Here is an 18,689-nt window from a genome sequence, read left to right on the forward strand (position 1 = left end):
AGTTTCCTTTAAGTCCTTCTGTTTAGCATCAATAAACAGAATATTAACACTTAATAAATGGTTTATAACACACTGTAGTAGTTGTTAGCAGATATAAGTGTTTATTAATTGACAATATTGTCACAAAATCTGACAGTAAAGTAAAACACAGATGTAATAATATAGAGACAATTATATAAGTTATAATAGTTAAATATTGTAATAAACACTTTATGTATGTATGTATCTCACACTGCTATTCACTGGGTTCCCACTGGTCCTAAAGATCCTTCAAAGTTTGTGAATTTGAGAGGAAAAAAAAAAAATCAAGGCCTTGAAAGTTTTTGAGAGCAGACATAAACAGACACGGGTCATTGAAAGTGCTTGAATTTATATATTTAGTGCAAGAACAGAATATTATTTTGCTGAGCTTCTATTAAACCTGCTAATTCTCATTATAATAAATCTGTGTTGTAACAGGATTTAACCTTGATCCGCGTCTCAAACTATGCCGTGTCGGGTCCTTGAAATTGAGGGAATTAGGCCTGGAAAGTCCTTGAAAAGTCCTTGAATTTGATGTTTAAGAAGATGTGGGAACCCTGTATTCAATCTGTCTTATTCTATGTAGCTTATTTTCTGTTTATGTTTTATATAAAGCACTTTGAATGACCTTGTTGTTGAAAGGTGCTTCACAAATAACTTCTAACTACATGATAGTGTGTTTTAAACCATTTATTAAATGTTTCTATACTGTTGAATACTTAAGTTTCCAATAGAGAGATGATTTGATTTATTAAAATAAAACCATAATATTAAGAAAATTTAATTTCACTTTATTTCATTCAACTTACGTCACAGCAGGACGAGGAAACATTCAGACGTCAGTTCACTTGTGAAACAAACTCTCACCTGTGTTTAAGACCAGAAAACATGAACATCAGACAGTTTTAATCAGATGTGCTGGTGCCTCCTGGTTACACAGCAAACACATCGCTGCTTCCCCTTCTTCCTGATCCGATCCCTCCCGCTGATAACAGAGCTGTATGTCAGCTGTGTGTCGTCTCTGTCTGGTTTGTTTTTGTGTTGCTGCTGCTTTTGGCTCACCCTCTCTCTCCTCTCTCTTTTCTTTCTTTTTTTTTTTTTTTAACGCTGCCTTGGTTTTGATCTGCAGAGCTCTACCTTTCTCTAATTCCTTTAGGTAAGACTAACATGTCCTGTTATAACATCCAGGAGTCATGTGACCTGAAATGTGTGATGATAAAGAAAAGATAAACATAATTAACTCATCATAGAGGTTTAGCTCTGCTGTTTTTATTATTGATACCTGACTTCTGCTTTACTTTTGCTGTTTTTTTTGGACTAAAAACCTTAAATCCTTTATTATTTTATTCCCTTAAATTGCTTTAATGTAGTTGTTTAGTTTTATAATACTGTACTCAAGAAGGGTTCATTTGGTAGCTGTCTATATGTCGCATTATGACATCATTAATGATCAATATGCTGAACTGCATTTATGTCTCTAAACAGAAAGAGGGACTGTGGTAACACTTTATTTTATGGATCCTTAATCTCCTAAATATTCTTTCATGTTGAATTATTATAAACACTCACCAGCGGCTTTATTAGGGACACCTGTTCAACTGCTTGTTAACGCAAATATCTAACCAGCCAATCACGTGGCGGCAACTCAATGCATTTAGTCATGTAGACGTGGTCGAGACGATCAGCTGAAGTTCAAACGGAGCATCAGAACGGGGACGAAAGGTGATTTAAGTGACTTTGAACGTGGCGTGATCTACTGGGGTTTTATACTCACAACCATCTCTGGTTTACAGAGAATAATCTGAACAAGAGAAAATATCCAGTGAGCAGCAGCTCGAGCTGATAGAAAGACAACAGTAACTCAAATAACATCTCGTTACGACCGAGATGAACGCACAAACACGTGGAACCTTGAAGCAGATGATCTACAGCAGCATCAGACCACAGCAGGTGTCACTTCTGTCAGCTGAGAAACTGAGGCTACAGTTCTCACAGGTTCACCAGAATTGGACAATAGAAGATTGAAAAAACGTCACCTGGTCTGATGAGTCTCGGTTTCTGCTGCGACGCTCAGATTGTAGAGTCAGAATTGGCGTAAACAACATGACGGCGTAGATTCAGGCTGCTGGTTTGATGGTTTGGGGGATAATTTCTAAGCACTTTGAGCCCCTTTAATACCAACTGAGCTTCGTTTAAACACCACAGTCTACCTGAGTGTTGTTGCTGACCATGAGATATATAATATATATATAATTGTGTATGACATTTCTAATATATTTTGCCCTAGTTTCCATCTCAATGAAAGAAAATACTGAAGTCAAAGATCTTTAACTCGGCTGTAAACATCTACAGGAAACAGAAACTGATGAGTCAGTGTGTTAAATGCTCACAGTCAGTAACTCTGTTCTGTTTCTCTAAAATTACCTCCGAATGACATCATTCTTTTAGAGGAAAATGTTGGACCTGTAAAATAAAGTGTTACCAAGGTTGTTTCCTCTCAAAGTTTCCTATTTATGTAAGAGAATTAAAAAAAAACGTGTAAACCGGCAGCTTCTGTCTGTCTCACACAGCTGGACCGAACCCTTCTGTTGACAATAGTTATTAATTATAATTAGTATAATTATTTACTATAAACTTTACAGCGTTGTATTACTGTCTAACATGTACCTGTACATGATGTGTTAAGAGCTAATTAATAACCATCGTTCTTCAGCTGCTGTACTGTGTGTGTGTGTGTGTGTGTGTGTGTGTGTGTGTGTGTGTGTGTGTGTGTGTGTGTGTGTGTGTGTGTGTGTGTGTGTGTGTGTGTGTGTGTGTGTGTGTGTGTGTGTGTGTGTGTGTGTGTGTGTGTTACTGCCCGCTTGCTTTATAACACTTGCACTTCTCTTTTCTCCTCTTTAACGCTTACAAAGTAGCAACTATTCCATTCGCCACTCGATAAGTATGCCGGCCATGAGGTAAAGTAACACACAAACCTTCTCACTGCACTCTTAATCTGCTTCAGTGTAAAACTTATTTAACACTTATCACTATATCTGTATCTGTATCTTACTCTGCAGTATTTGTATCTGTATTTGTATTTGTATCTGCAGCTCTGAACGACTGTACGTTTGCTGCTTTCTTGACTATCAGATCTTTTGAGTTAAGATTAAATAAAATAAGTGGACAAAATATTTGAAACTCTGTCCTCACACTGTGGAGCAATAACAAGTTTTTTTTTTAATTTCTTAATATTAAAAAAAATTAAATTAATGGCTGAAACCAGACTATAGTACTTGCACTCAGTATTAACCAGTATGAGACGGCATGAAAATTAATTTTTGTTTGTTTATTTCATTATTTGCTGGTGATGTGTTGAAACATGTTGAAATGTGTGAAATTCAACCTTTATGTCGTCTTCTGTATATTTTTATAATTAGATTATTATTATAATTAGGTTGTGTTCAGTGTCTTTGTGTCACATTAACATGTTTTTACAATGAACTGAAGTCATATCGGAACATTTTCTACTCTCTGAACATGTGTCAGTGTTAGAGAGAGACGTTATAAGCTGATATATACATTATATTCTTTTCATTGTAAGTTTGAGTGTTTTTGTTATTATATTAATGGTTTTATTTGAAGTTATTAGTTGTTTCCAGTATAGCAGCAGTCTACAGTTAACCAGCCTTTTTTATTTACCAGGTTATATTAATGTGTTTTTTTATGTGTGTGAATGTAACATTGAGTCTCTGTTCTGCAGGAACTCTGCAACCTTCAAGTCATTTGAAGATAAAATGGGGAACCTGAAGGTGAGCGGACGCAACGATCGGCCATGAAACGACAAATCCTGGTTAAATACAGCTGCTTCATCAATGTCATGACTCATGTTATCTTACATAAAACATATTCCAATGAGAACAACTGTGAGTTATATATATATATATATTCTAGTTGTTTAACAGTTAGATCAGTAATAAATTTGAAGGTTCTTGATGGATTTAATGAATGAAACATACATGTTTGTATCGTGGGATTCACTGAGCTGAAAGTGTTTCTTCTTCTTGGCTTCATATTTGTTGACAGAGCATTTTATTATATATTATTTTAAAGGAGCATTTACAGTAATATTTCAGTGAATCAACAACCTGTTAACTTTAAAACAGAATAGCTGCATAAATAACATAAACACTTATCTACCTTTTTTATTGTGCAAACGTTAATTAACTCACAAACGATCTCAACATAAGGTCCATTTAGTAGCTGATGTTGAGCTTTTCGTCGGATCATGTGATCTTCCTCAGCAGATGGGGTTTGCCTTGTCGTCATGGAGCTGTAGATTCTCAGATTTCCATTTTTCTGAGCACTTAAAGGCTTTAAAAGAAGTTTTGTTTCCAGTGTTGGAAAACCAGATTGAGTCATAGTACTTGTAGATTTATACGTTTACCAGTAAACACAGTGAGCAGAGCGATGCAGATGTTAGTTTATATGGTGTCAAAAACATGATTTCATTTGCAATCAGAAAGAAACACTGCTGATATTTTCTGCTTTGTAACAATGAACTAACATACATTTATAATGTATTTGTCCCAGTTTCCATGTCAGTGAAAGAAAATGCTGAAGTAACAGAGACGAGGATTTTAAATGTAGTCAAAGAGCTTTAACTCGTCTGTAAACAGGAAACAGAAACTGTGATGAGTCAGTGTGTCGATGCTCACAATCAGTAACACTGTTCTGTTTCCTCTTGTCATCCCTTCTTCCCCTTTGTCTCTCCTTCCTCTCTCTCTCTCTCATCCCTCCCTTCCTCTCTCTCTCTCTCCCTCCCCCCTTCCTCTCTCTCCCCCTCCCTCCCTCCATCCCTTCCTCTCTCTCTCTCTCCCTCCCCCTTCCTCTCTCTCCCCCTCCCTCCCTCCATCCCTTCCCCTCTCTCCCTCTCTCATCCCTTCTTCCTCTCTGTCTCTCTCCCTCCCTCCCTTCTTCTCTCTCATCCCTCCTTCCTCTCTGTCTCTCCTTCCTCTCTCTCATCCCTTCTTCCCCTTTGTCTCTCCTTCCTCTCTCTCTCTCATCCCTCCCTTCCTCTCTCTCCCTCTCTCTCATCTCTCCTTCCCCTCTGTCTCTCTCTCCCTCCCTCCCTTCCTCTCTCTCATCTCTCCTTCCCCTCTTTCTCTCTCCCTCCCTCCATCCCCTCCCCTCTCTCTCCCTCTCTCTCATCCCTCCTTCCTCTCTGTCTCTCTCCCTCCCTCCTTTCTTCTCTCTCATCTCTCCTTCCTTTCTGTCTCTCTCTCTCCCTCTCTCCCTTCCTCTCTCTCTCATCCTTCCCCCTTCCTCTCTCTCTCATCCTTCCTTCCTCTCTCTCTCCCACCCTCCCTCCATCCCTTCCCCTCTATCTCTCTCCCTCTCTCTCTCCCTCCTCTTCCATCCCTCCCCCCCTGCCTCTCTCTATTCCTCTAGTACAAGGTTGTTGGCCCCAGAGGGAACGGAGATGCCGTCACCTCCCCTACTGACACCACCCCCACTCAGGAGAACCCACCATTCTGAACACACCCCACCTCCTCCTCCTCCTCCTCCTCCTCCCCCCTTCCTCTGCCTCCTCCTCCTCCTCGCCGCCACCACCTTCCTCACAACCTGAGACTGTACTGTTATCACCTGACATCGCAGAGTCAATCCTGACCTTTCCGACCCTCCACCTCACCGACACATCGCCACCACTCACTTCGCCCCCTCGAGGTCTGTAAGAACGCGGCGGGCAGGCGGGAGGTGAAAGGGCTCGTGCGGGGTCGAGGCGGGACGAGCTCCCCCCCCTCCCCCATCGCCGCCGGTCCCGCGGCCTCCGCTCCTCCTCTGCCTCACTGTTGAGGAAAAAAATGTTTTGTTGATGTCTAAACCTGAATCATTTACAGACCACCCCCCCCCCCCCCCCCCCCCCCGTTAGATCCACGCTGTTAGTCGCCTTTAGCAAATCACCTGGCTTAAAAAAAAAAGGCATTATAGGACGTCAGGTTCTTAAACTAAATGAAAAACTTCCACCGTTGATTCTGTGATCGAGGTTGCGAAGAAGCAACCCTGCTGTGAATTCTATGTTTAGGAACCAGACTGATGGCGGAGGAGGATTTTTCCGGGCATAAGAGAAACAAACCTGCTGTTCCTGTCTCTGTTATCAGCTACTTTAATCATGTGATCACACTCTAGTGTCACCCTCCTCTTTCTCAAACAGTTTGCACCACAGCTCTGCGGGTGCCAACAGGCTTATAATCGCAGGTTAGAGGTTTAACTGGGAGAAGGAGGGTGGGGGGTGGGGGGTGGGGGGCATGCGGGGGACAGGGGGGGGGCAGGATCCAGCTCATCTCACCCTCCTTAGACCTACTACTGCTACATGCATGTGCATATCTCATCTCAGTTGTACCATACCAACCATGCAAAGACGACCGAGGTCTCGTGTTAACACCCTTAAAAAAAAAAACAAAAAAAAAACAAACACCCCCCCGGATGTAAGAAAAAAAAAAAAACAGAAAAAAAACCCCATTTTGTATTATATACTATTTTACACTGCTTTGCATAATGTTTTTACATAACTTTTATCAATATGTATAAATATATATGAATAAATATAGTCACTGATGCTGCTGAATGGTAGTAATCAGGTTGGGAGGTTAAAAAAAAAAAACACAACAAAAAAAAGCAGCAGGAGGCAAAACAAACTGAAAACACGAGGAAAACAAAGATGTGGGTCAGTTTCACAGATATGAGGTATTGTCGGAGGGGGTTTAAATTTGTTGGTTCATGTTTTTGAAACTGACTCATAATGAGCTGCGGTGGTTTCGTGACCCATCTGGGCGCAAGACTGATCAGACCAGAGTGAGAAGAGAACACAGCTGAACTGGTTTCAGCGTCGTATCTCCACCATCTGCAAGTCAAAACTAAAACAAAGAGCTTCTTAAGGATAGAAAAATGTTCTGAAACCTCTCCGACTGTGTTTCTCATGACTCTGGTTTGACTGCGGTTCGCTTCCTGGTGTTTTAACACACACACACACACACACACACACACAGAACTCAATGTGAGACGATGCTTTGCTGTGTACACTACCTGGTGAATGTCAACGCTTCTCTATCGGCCTTACTCACTTTAAATGGTTCACCTGTTTATTATAATTTAGCTGGTAGAAAAGAATTAGATTTTTTTTTTTATTTTTATTAAAGTTGTACAGATCGGTTTGATTGAAGGAAGGAAGGAAGGGGGGGGGGCAGTTAGTATGAGATATTTAGAGTCTGATGAAAACATGCTGCCATCGTAGAAACTCCAGCAACTTCTTAAAGGATACGGCTCATGATTCTCTATATTTTCATTATTGTCAACAAATCTCATATTTGGAGCCGAACTGACGATGAATTAATCTACTTACAAGTATCGACTGTGTATCCAAAGTCTGATATATCTTCTTCCTCTGTGCTGTAAACCTCCGTTATTGTCCAAAAACTATTAAAAACACATCAGTGAGTCACACGGCTGCACTGGGTGACGTGTTCCTTCATCATGAAGAGTTAGTTTGTTTAGAAACGGCTCCAAAGATTAATAACATAATAACAGTGTCATGTTTTCAGTCTCTGTAGAGTAGTTCTGTGTAAAGCTCCCGCACATGCTCAGTAGTGTCTGCTTTACACAGAACTACTCTCTGCAAGCTGAATGATCGCTGATTTTAATCTTTAGAGCCGTTTTCAAACAAAGATGTCACCCAGTGCAGCGGTGTGACGTGTTTTTAATAGTTTTTGGACGATAACGGAGGTTTACGACACAGAGGAATAAGATATATCAGGCTTTAGATACACACATAATACTTGTTAGTAGATTAAGTCATTGTTGGTTTGGATCCAAACATGAGATTTGTTGACAATAAGAAAAAAATGAAAGAAAGAAAAATTGCCAGCCTGATCCTTTAATGCACACAAATGCACTCCTCTTAACACACACTAATTGCCCTTATAACACACACACACACACACGCTGCACGAGGCCAAACTAACAGAAGATCACTGTTCGCTTGTAACGCTGTGCACCGACGCCGCCTGGTGATGAAACAGAAGCTCTTTACACACTAAACGGCCTCAGAAACTGTGACGGCAAACCTGAAAACACACACAGAGAGCTGTGTAAGCACCGCCACTTTTCTCCTGAACATGAAAAAAAAGAGAAGAAGGTTGTAGTCTAGTCTGTCTGGCACTATATTACCAGCTGATACAAGGGCAACACTGCCTCTGGTGGTTAAAATTTCCCCAACAAGAAGTTAACTGCTACCAGATGTTGCCCTGCGTCACTGTTCTGGGGGGAACTTTTGCCAAAATTGTCTCAAAAATGTTGCTGAACTTTGAGTCATCTGATCATGGTAGGGTTTTTTTTTGTTTGTTGTTTTTTTTGAGGCAGTGGAAGTGTTGCCAAATATCCTTTTTTCACCCTTTTTACAACCACATACCCCCCCACCCCTCCCACCACCACCACCAAAATGCTGCTCTTGTGTCCCGGCTCGACCTCAGCGCAGCAGAACGTCAACCAGCTGCTTATCGAGGCATTTTAAAAGGGTACAAACATTTTTTTGGATCATTAAACCAAATTTAGGAAGGTTTAAACTGCCTTGTAGATCTGAGAAACATGCAGAATATTTTTAAACCACTGCGGCCAGATGAACCAGAATAACTCCTGACTGTCGGGCTTAATATGAACAAACATGAAATAAAAAAAAAAAAAACAGCTTCAACACGACTTCCCATCAAACTGCTTCAACACTGTCGTCAGTGTGTCATAAAGTAAATGTTTGTTCTTGATTTATTTGTTTTGTGTTCATCATTTTGGTAGTTAATATATTCCTGTTAGGTGAATTATTCTTTTTTTTTTTTTTTTTTTGGCTTCTGTCGGTGTAGAGGTGAGACTTTAGAGATGATTTGTTGTTTTGTTCCAATTAATTTGCCATCAAAAAAAACCAAGTTGCCAACGTTTGAATATCTGTTACAAAAATCTCTCTTTCTGCCTCTGAACTTCATGGAGTCTCTTCACTTTCCGCTTCGCCGAGATTGGAAATGTAGACGCACGCTACAAGAAATGTAAATCTGAAGTCATTTGCTTGAGAATTTCCCTCTAAAATCATATTTTTCTGACACAAAGTGGAGAATTTGAGAAGGTTGAGGACATTTCTCTCATATGATGCCTTGTTAGGGAAATTATTTCACCTTGTACACTCGTCTTGTTATTAAAGGAAACTAAGATTTTAAGACTGAAATCCTGATGAAATGACTTCAGATGGACTTGTTTTTGTAGTGTAGCCGCCGCCTGTTTAAAGCTGCATCGGTTTTTGGGGAGATATGACGGATAGAAAAGGATGATGATGATGTACTTTTAGTTTTGGGTGCCAGGAAGTGCAGCACATGACGAGGCTGCAGAGGCTGGACGACAGTAGAGTATTTATAGCTTTATTTAGGTCCTGGGCCTAGCTGATGTAGAATATTAAAAGGGATCAGATTTGGAAGATCATGGTGAATGAATTAAAAAACATTTTTTTTTGGTTTTGTTGTATATGTTTGGATATCAATAAAGCATTCCTTTAAGTGAAGAAGTTGTTTGTGGTCAATATTTCAAATTTGCTAAAGGTGGTACAGAATTTATCCTTTCAGTTTGTCAAGTGTGTAAAGACGACACAAATGCTAGAATTTAAAATTCTAACTATGTTTCTGAAAGCTGCATTTCAGAAACATTATTTTCTAAATAAAAAGGATTTAAAGACATTTTTCACTGAAATTCAGTCAGAAAATAGTCGTCATAGAGGTGTCAAACAATACAGGTCTGGTTTGGATTTGATGGGCCCCAAAGACACTTGTAAGAAATATTACATCATGACTGGGACAAATTTATATTTAATAATTTGGGAATTTATTTAGTGGGTACAGCATTTTCACTGTACATTCCAGATATTACATAAATGTTTCTTTTCAGTATAAAGGGCAGGAAAGAACATCTTTCATATCTATCATATTCATTCAATCTGTTGTCCATCCACCCTGTCAGTCCTCTTCACTCGCCTTTAAGAGAAAATAAAACTGCATTGTTCATATGGGCTTAATAAAAAGTATCGTTCAACTAAAATAACCAGTTTCCATGACAGACCAATCAAGTGTATACGTTAACTCACATAACGCAAATTGTGGCCACGGATTCAATCTGGCTGTTAAAGCCGCAAAAGAACTTGTTCCCTGACCGGGAATCGAACCCGGGCCGCGGCGGTGAGAGCGCCGAATCCTAACCACTAGACCACCAGGGACAGTTGAAGATGCGGAGGCTCAATTACGTATTTAAATAAAATAGGCATACGGGTCTATCCAGATCTATATCACAAGGAAACGTTGTCCAGCCACTGTTTTTCGATCCTTGCCTTTCGAACTCAAACTAAAGCCATAATGTGTTCGCCTCCTACCAGACAGCAACCTCCAGGGCTGAAAAATGAAGCCATCACGGAAGTGCCAAAAACTGCAGTTCCTCAAATGGCCACTTGAGGCTGGCTGCAAAAGTGAGTCAGTCCCCATAGACCCCCATGTTAAAATGCCCAACTTTACAGCAAAAATAAACATGTTTACAGCCTGGTACAAAAAACGGTTTTGGTCTCTATAGCTAATCTCCCCGCTCAAGACTACTGTAAAGGGGGGTTAATTTTCACAATAACTCACTCATTTAATTTTTATTAAAGTTTAAAGGTATGCATAACCGTAGCCGCTTTGAGTGACATGTGGATGACGTCACGTGCAAGTCGCTACCATGGTAACAACATCGGTTAGGTAAGGTAACACGCGAAACGCCAGATTCATCGAGTATAGCCGTAACCGTGGCTATTTGGGTGTGTTTTCAGGTCACTTATCATCATTTATCAGGTCAGTTAATTGGAACATTGTGGGTCGAGTCGGATGATCAGTTTCTTCCGGTAAGTACATTTTTACTATAACGGTTTTAAGCCTGTTTTTCGCTAGCAAAAATTAGCATTAGCATGATCACAGTTACCCATACAGTGTAAGTGCAGTCGAATTCGAACTTCTGGCTCCAAAAATCCAAGATGGCGACCGTCAAAATGCAAACTCGAGGCTTCATCAAAGAACTTACATTGAATCTAAATAGAGTATGGTGCTTCTATACTCCTGGGCTTCATGTTCGAAACAGGAGGTCAATTTCTTTTCCCACGATGAAGTCATGACCTGCCCTACTCTGCTTCTGATTGGCTCGTTGCCTCCGATTGGTTGAGGTTTAGGCATGAGGAGTGAGATTGGTTAGAGTTAGGGTAACGATATCAGGTCAAGCCAATCAGAGGCCAAGAAGGGCAAGTAATGGTTTCCCAAACTGGAGTCAACTTACCAATGAGTCGTATCATTCGGTATCGCGAGATTTGAGTGCACCTGGCAGGTTGTCGTGGCCGAGTGGTTAAGGCGATGGACTAGAAATCCATTGGGGTCTCCCCGCGCAGGTTCGAATCCTGCCGACAACGCACCGCTTTTGTGTCGCTTCAAAGTCAAGTTTTATCACACCGTCGCCCTCTTTAGCACTATCTGTTTTGTTTTCTGTAATAACTGTGTGATTTTCAACATGTAGGCCATACAACAAACAAAAATACCCACGTATGCCTCCTTTATCAATTGAAAACGTCTTTTCCCACCAACCAAATCACCATTTTTCCCTGATGTTAACTGAGTGCTGCAATTATTGAGTTTCACCACGAGAGAGCGCTGCTCGTACAGGGGTTGTGTTCAGGTTAGACACATGCTCTCCGTGGATAGTCAAATATAATGAACAGTCAGTGATAAGACAGAATACTGTGTGTCACTATGAAAACCACTGAGCCCTGTTTCCTTTAACTGTGCGACATGTAGGCTGAAGAATACAGAGAAACATGGTAACAAAAGGCTTGACCCAGACTAACTATTGTGAAAATTATTGTAACAAGGGAGGAAAAAAACATAAAAATGTAATAAGACGGAAAAACAACCCCCATCTGTGAGTCATTTGTGGATTTTTACACTGAGCAATATATAAACAATGAAGACAAACAATATGCATCACATGTTGTTGATACATTTTGATAAATACGGTTAAGCGGGTGAAACAAAATGAATCAACATCAGGGAGAGGTCCAATGTCAATGATAATAAAATCTAACCTAATGTTGCAAATAATGGTTGAATTTACAACAAGGAGTTTGTTCCAGCCGCCCACGTTTCGAAGTTTGGAAACTTAGTATCTGAGGATAAAGTTAAAGATTGATAGATCTAAAATGCCACAGCAGCCACCTGACATAAATCCAAATCAAAATACAAAAACAAAGAGGCATCAAAGGGGAAAGAAACGAATTAAATTAAAGGTTTAATTATATACACTCCAATATAAAATATGAAAATATTACGAATACAACAGATGTGATGGATAATGAAATGAAATTTTAAAAAAATCCCCACTGTCAGAGGAGGAGGAAAATGGCAGAACAGTTGTATAAATGATGAATAATTTTCAAGAAACAGGAAAATCCGGTACGTATTTCAAGATATATATTTTTTGGGTGGGGGTAGGAGGGTTGATGTCAATCAATATAAGAAAATATGACGAATATGAGTTAATTTTGCATAATTCAGAGAAACATGTGAAATAAGATACGGTTTTATGTTTTTATGCTTTGTGTTATAATATGAAAAGCTGTAAAAGCTCAATGTTTGGACTGTACTTCTGTTTATTGACCAAATAAAGATGTAAAAAAAAAAAGTTCAGGGCGGGTGAGCAGTCTTCGCCCCGCCCCCGACTGATGCTACGTCACTATCCCCTTCTGTATAAAAGCACGCGCAGCCGGTTAGAGCCAGAAAGAAACAGCGTTATTATCCGCTCGGACGTTGGAGGGTTATATTTACCCAAAACTTATTTTCAAATGGGCCCCGTCGCCTAGCGTTTACTCCCCCAGCCTCGCTGACTGAGTTGAATCGGGTGCTACTGAACATCGAGCACGTCTGGGTCCCTGAAAGGTGAGGGGGTTTGTGCTGTTGTGGTATGGGGGGTTATAAAATGGTGGTGGCAGGGTTGTTTGGATGGGGATTCCTGCTAAGGGGGCGAGCTAACAATGCTAAAGTGCTAAATGGCTTCAGTTGCATAACCTTAACTGTTAGGGTGGCTTTTGTTTGGGGAAAAAAAACGTTAAAACAAAACATTTGGTTTGTAGTTAAGTCACGCTGTATTCTGGTTTTCATTTGAACCAACACCAACCGTCGTATCACCAGTGGTGTCAACACGTAAAACGTCAACTCAACAGTATAGATTTAGTTTTTGTCTTTGTCTTTTTGTCCTCGGTTAAAGAGGAAGTGACCAGCTACACGTTTATTTTTTCCATCCTCCTTTTTAAGACATATTTCATTTATACTCACCATCACTTTTGAGTTATGTCTTAACATCGTTTCGCTTGTCATGAAACAGAATAACAAGCAAAATGTCGGTTTGGTGCAGTGACAGTCTTAATGTAAACAAGACCCCTGCATAACATGGGGTGACGCCATTATATTGAAGCAGTGGACGTGATTTACCAGTTTCTCCTACTGACTAAACACTGTTAACCTCTCCGGTTCTATAAATTAAGTATTTTGGCCGTGAGAAATGACCAGTTTATATGCATTTAATTTACAGTTTTGTTTGTATCATATATGATGTTGTTCGAAGCAGCGAGTGTGTTTTTTTTCTGCCAATACACAGCCGGAGTCAGTGATGTCTTTGAGGCTGTTTTTGTTTGTGTTTTTTTTTTTTTTTTGCATATGAATATTACTAAAACGATTAGTGTTTCAATCTACAGCAATTTTAGTAACTGATTTATTGCTTAAGTCAGTTAGGGACGAGGGAAAAGCCAAACATTTGCTTGTTGTAGTAAACCATTAATCAAAAAAGGAAAAAGAAAACCATATCATTACATTTGTCGTCCTAAATTTTAATAGATGAGATTGTTTTCTTTACGTTTAAGTGCCAACAATTCTGTGGTTCCAGCATCTTAAGTGTGAAATGTGTGGGTTTCAATATGTTAACTGAATATCTTTGAGTTTAGGAATGTTGGTTGGACAAAAAAATAGATTTTCAATATGTCAAAATGAATTTTTAACTCTTTTTCTGGCATTTTATAGACCAAACGATTTGATCAAGTGAGAAATGTTGATCAAAAATGAAAATAACTGTTAGTTGCAGCCTTAATTTCAGTAACTGGTTAATTATACATTAATATAAATCAATGACAAAATGATTTATCAAGATAATTATAGATATAAGATTGAAATTAGAATAACTCTTAGTTAATTCTATTGTGAAATCATCATTGCTGGCTTCCGGAGTATGAAGAAATATCTGCACTGCTTTGGTGATTAATATGAGTCAGTCTGGTTTTGCTCATACTGTTCCCTTTCCTTTCCAGGTTTCCATCAAGCACAGCACAGAGCCACCAACAACAGTAGAATGGCAGCTATTCCAGCAGGCGGTTCTCTTGTGGCGACCACTGACTACTACCGAAGTGAGTCCCTCTCCCTCTAGTCCCCGATCACATCGGTACACAGGGTCAAATGAACACCTTCCTCCTATCTGGTGACTTACGATTACTCTGCCTTTGGATTTACACTTTATTCCTGCTACATAAAGCATCATTAAAGTGCTTAAAAAATATAATGAGTCACAGTGGCATTTATAAGATGACTAGTGTGTGTGGGGAAGTGACATCACTTGAGGCAATTCATCAGAGTCTGGGAAGCTGAAGTATAAAGAGCTTTATACAATTTGTCTTTACACGTGCATGAACTGTCCGAGACTGTAAACAGTGATGGGTGGAGTAACGGTTCCTCCAGCCAGACTTGTTTAAGCAGCGCAATGAGGGGAAAAATTACAGGAAGTTTTGTCAGGACAACACCCTTCCTTTTGGTCCTTTTTGTTCCCATATCAGGGAGTAGTATCACATTAATCTCTAACTATCTTTGGCTTTAGGATCATATTTGGTTCTGCATGTGTGAATATTTGTTCCCTGGAGTGTTAAATAGACTTTGTTTCAGTAAATCAAATGAGAGGTGTGAACTGCAGCTTCAGACTCGTCCCTCAGGCGAGGGTTATATAACCAGAGGAAAAAGGATTTTAATTTTCCACCACCCACTGATGCACCCTTCCTCATCTTAGGCGAATGTTTACATATAATGCAAGTTCCCCGTTAGGCTCAAAGAACGAACCCTTCAGTGTAATCCATGCCAAACAGAGAGAGTTAGCTCCTCTCTACCTGTTGCATTTCACATTTTTAAATTTGGCTTACTGTGTTTAAACCAAACACTTTTTCACCTCCTTCTGCTCCTTCTCTCTCCCTGCAGGGCGCATCGGCTCTACGTCCAGCAGCAGCTCTTGTGGCAGTTCGGAGTACAGCGGAGAGGTCATCCCGCACCATCCAGGTGAGTGTTTGTATGTGTATATATATGGAAAAAAGAACAGTGAGAAAGTCTTTGTACACAATTTAAACCCTTGTGGGAAGTTAAAACTCACTATCAAGACACTACTTCACTGACACATCTGTCCTACTGTACATAAAAGGTTTTTTTTTTAGTATTAATGTGGGGAATTATTGGGTAAACTCTAGTAAAGTGCTTCAGATGAACTGAATCAAAGATGCAGCCAAGAAGCTTTCTGACTTCTGGTTTTCAGGTCAAGGAATAAAAGCACTCAGCGTCAAGATAGAACACATCCACTACTGGGGGAAAAAAATGAATCATTTGTGGTTTTGGACAGAACAGTTTGTTCTGCTCAGCAGCAGCAGCAACAAGAAGGCGTGTCTGAACCACATCCAGATGTCTATCCAAGCAAATCTCCATGAGTTTTAAATGTTTTGTCTTGTTTTGTTTTGTTTTCCAACTCGCTCATTTCCTGTGTGCAGTTTGGGCAAAGATTTCATAAGATATTAGCATTGCTCAACCTACGTCACACCACCGCTCACTGATCTGGTAATATTGCGAGCAGAGCGTCAGTTTCTGAAACCTCAGGATTGCTGCGGTTGAGTCAGCTGTTGCCTCAGACCCAACAGTTGCATCATCCCGGACACCTAGCTCAGGTTGTTCTAGTCTGATCTGGCTCTTTCTAATCCAGCAGGAAAGTAGTTTTCAGTCATCTGTTTTCACTTTTCTCTCAGGATTTTTGGGGGGGGGGGATTTCTTTAACCTGCCACTCCCACTCAGGATTCAGCCATCAGTGTTAGCATAAAAAAGCATCCCAGCCCTTGGCACACGTGCGTTTTCAGCCCCACTGGTGGACCAGTATCACTGTCAGCACCGGTTAATATCTGCTGACTTCACCAGTAATCCTGGATCAGTGTGTCAGTGTAGCTTTATGTAAAAAACCATCTGTGCTGCCAGTTAAGTGCTGGCTCAGGGTTGAGTTGTCATGCCTGCTTTAACCACTCGGTCAGCTTTTTAATGGTGTCAGTGCCAAAATTGTCTCTCTCTCTCACACACACACACACACACACACACACACACACACACACACACACACATACTCCCTCTGCCAGAGTACTGTACATGAAAGTAGGTGAAAGGGGAAAAATGTGTTCGCATATGTACACAGCTCGGGGCACATGCCTTTCGTTACTGTTTATATTCTTTGTGTAACGGAATTAAAATGAACTGGAAATGACAAAAAATTGCATAAGAGGAATATTTTAGACGTTTTCATTCAGGCAGGCAGGAGACTAGTCCACATGGATGACTGTCAAATAGTTTTTTGGGGGGGGGGATATACGTGTCCCTCGCTGACACCAATTTGAAAATAATTTGACCTAGAAGCTAATCTCGGCACACAGCAGTCGTACTGTAAATATAAATGCAGCTGCTCAGTCGCCGATTGAGTTGTCAGACAGTCTTGTTTGACACGGAGCCAAGCACGCGGCTGAGTCCTGAGAGGGGAAACCCGAGTCACAGCTCCCGCAGAGTGTGTGTGTCTGATGAAACGCACACACTCAACTCAAACACTCGCTACAACAACTCCCAGTAGACTACAGTTTCTGGTACTTTCCTCAGTTCACAATGAAGATTAATCTGATGAGGAATGTTAAAACCTTAATCCACACTGTCCTGGAGTGTTAAAATATCAAATTAGTTCACGTGACGCCTGTTAATGAAGGCTTTTACATTCGCAAATCTGGCTCGGGAAGTAAATATGAACAAATAAAAGAAAGCTGCCTTCACAATTCAAACCTTCTGAAAGTAGGTTAAATAATTTAAAGCCTCATGCCTTCATTATCTGCCTCCACAGGACTCCCCAAGCAGGACTCTGGCCATTGGTGGTCCAGTTTCTTCTTTGGGAAGCAGCCAGGGATGACCCCTCTGACTGAGGAGGCACAGCAGAAGTAAGTACAAGCGTGCGCACACACACACACGCGCTGCTGACTCATCCCCTAACGCTTCCACTGTATGCTGTTTCTTCTAATCCTGGTCGTAATCTCACAGCGTCAAAGTCAAACCACCCTTTCTATTACGCAGTATAAATTATAGATTTTTTTTTTTTCTCAATCTAAATATATCTCTATCTCTCGTCTCTGTCAGGGCGGGGGTCCCAGGTGCGGTGACGAATGGTCAAATCACCTGCGTCGCCAGGGAGATGGTGATGCGACGTCAGGTGAGTGAGAGCAGCGACGCAGGAAGCCCCACCTCCTCCTGATCCCGCTGCATCACACCCATCCACACCGCACCTCGGGGGGAGTCCAACCAGCGACCAATGCTAGGTGACGGGAGGATGTCCCGTTTACAACCTTTTTTTAGTTTTTAGTTTTGTTTTTTTTTTAATTCATTGTAGTATAGGCTGCCTTACTTGTTTTTGTTTTGTAACCTTGTTTTTTTTATTGACAACCAAAAAAAAAGAACTGAAAAATTCACAAAAAAAAAAAAATGACGATGATGCAACTGATAAGCTCCTGTTTGTTTGTTTTTTTTTTTTTTTAACATTTGTACTGTTCTGTGTTTGTAATACTGTGGTGCATTGACACACTGTGGTGCATTCACACGCCTTTTGTCAAATGTTTTTCACTTTTGTCACCCTGTGATTGCAAATGCAATAAAGTAGACTCTTGCAGCCTAATGTTCTGTGTTTTGGGTTTACTTCTTTGTTCCTCTCATACACTGAATTTAAAGCAAAAATGCACCTTAAGCATAACATTAATAAAGGTGGGAAAAAAAAGACTTGATTAAATATATAAATCGAGGTTTAGTTTGGATATAATTCTGGTGCATGCAGCTCTCTCTGGGGTTTTAAGAACATGATTTTGACTGTTAATAAGATGCTCACCAGTTTATTTTTAATGACTAAGTGATGCGTCCATAGCTGTTGGCTGAAAAAGCCTTATAAGGACCTCGGAGGACAAAGTGTCTGTTTGCCAGGGAGTGGTTGACTGGTTTTGTACAGGGCTATTCCAGGAACAGAGTAAACACAGAAAGAGCAGTGCTTCACATCCTCCCAACTGTCGCTGGTAAACCCAGAATGTGGAGTTGTGTAACTCTTGGCACAGTGTCTAAACACATCACATCTGGAAACTGGTTCCAGCAGTTCACATGGATAAAAAAAAAACAAAACACTCCTGCTCCAATTTGGCTTAAATCAATTCAATCTGTTTCTTTTTTGTCTTTTCAAATTAA

The 18,689-nt window shown here is 40.4% G+C and overlaps 2 protein-coding genes and 2 non-coding genes across 14 annotated transcripts in view; 3 read left to right on the plus strand and 1 right to left on the minus strand.

Annotated features, from left to right (window-relative positions):
• Positions 1-6,705, plus strand: part of tpd52l2b (tpd52 like 2b) — a 28,391-nt gene extending 21,686 nt beyond the window's left edge. For 3 of the 10 annotated variants that reach the window (XM_044351242.1, XM_044351246.1, XM_044351248.1), the window contains 2 exons: positions 3,764-3,812; positions 5,458-6,705. In XM_044351242.1, the coding sequence (XP_044207177.1) occupies positions 3,764-3,812; positions 5,458-5,538 (130 nt within the window). In that variant the 3' untranslated portion in view covers positions 5,539-6,705. The other 7 variants (XM_044351241.1, XM_044351247.1, XM_044351243.1 and 4 more) reach the window with 5 other exon arrangements.
• Positions 6,706-10,231: 3,526 nt separating this feature from the next.
• trnae-cuc lies at positions 10,232-10,303 on the minus strand. Its single transcript has one exon. It is a non-coding gene; the product is annotated as a tRNA-Glu (tRNA).
• Positions 10,304-10,848: 545 nt separating this feature from the next.
• On the plus strand, positions 10,849-18,135 carry ppdpfb (pancreatic progenitor cell differentiation and proliferation factor b). 2 transcript variants are annotated; one of them, XM_044351254.1, is made up of 5 exons: positions 10,849-10,957; positions 14,453-14,548; positions 15,384-15,461; positions 17,314-17,407; positions 17,604-18,135. In XM_044351254.1, exons 2-5 carry the CDS (start codon positions 14,494-14,496, stop codon positions 17,716-17,718), a joined length of 342 nt encoding a protein of 113 aa, XP_044207189.1. In that variant the 5' UTR covers positions 10,849-10,957; positions 14,453-14,493; the 3' UTR covers positions 17,719-18,135. The 2 variants fall into 2 exon arrangements, with proteins under 2 accessions (XP_044207189.1, XP_044207188.1); XM_044351253.1 differs by lacking the exon at positions 10,849-10,957 and adding an exon at positions 12,855-13,031.
• trnas-aga lies at positions 11,431-11,512 on the plus strand. Its single transcript has one exon. It is a non-coding gene; the product is annotated as a tRNA-Ser (tRNA).
• Positions 18,136-18,689: the final 554 nt, after the last annotated feature.

Source organism: Thunnus albacares, chromosome 5 (genome assembly GCF_914725855.1).
Source record: "Thunnus albacares chromosome 5, fThuAlb1.1, whole genome shotgun sequence".
Classification (NCBI taxonomy): Eukaryota; Metazoa; Chordata; class Actinopteri; order Scombriformes; family Scombridae; genus Thunnus; species Thunnus albacares.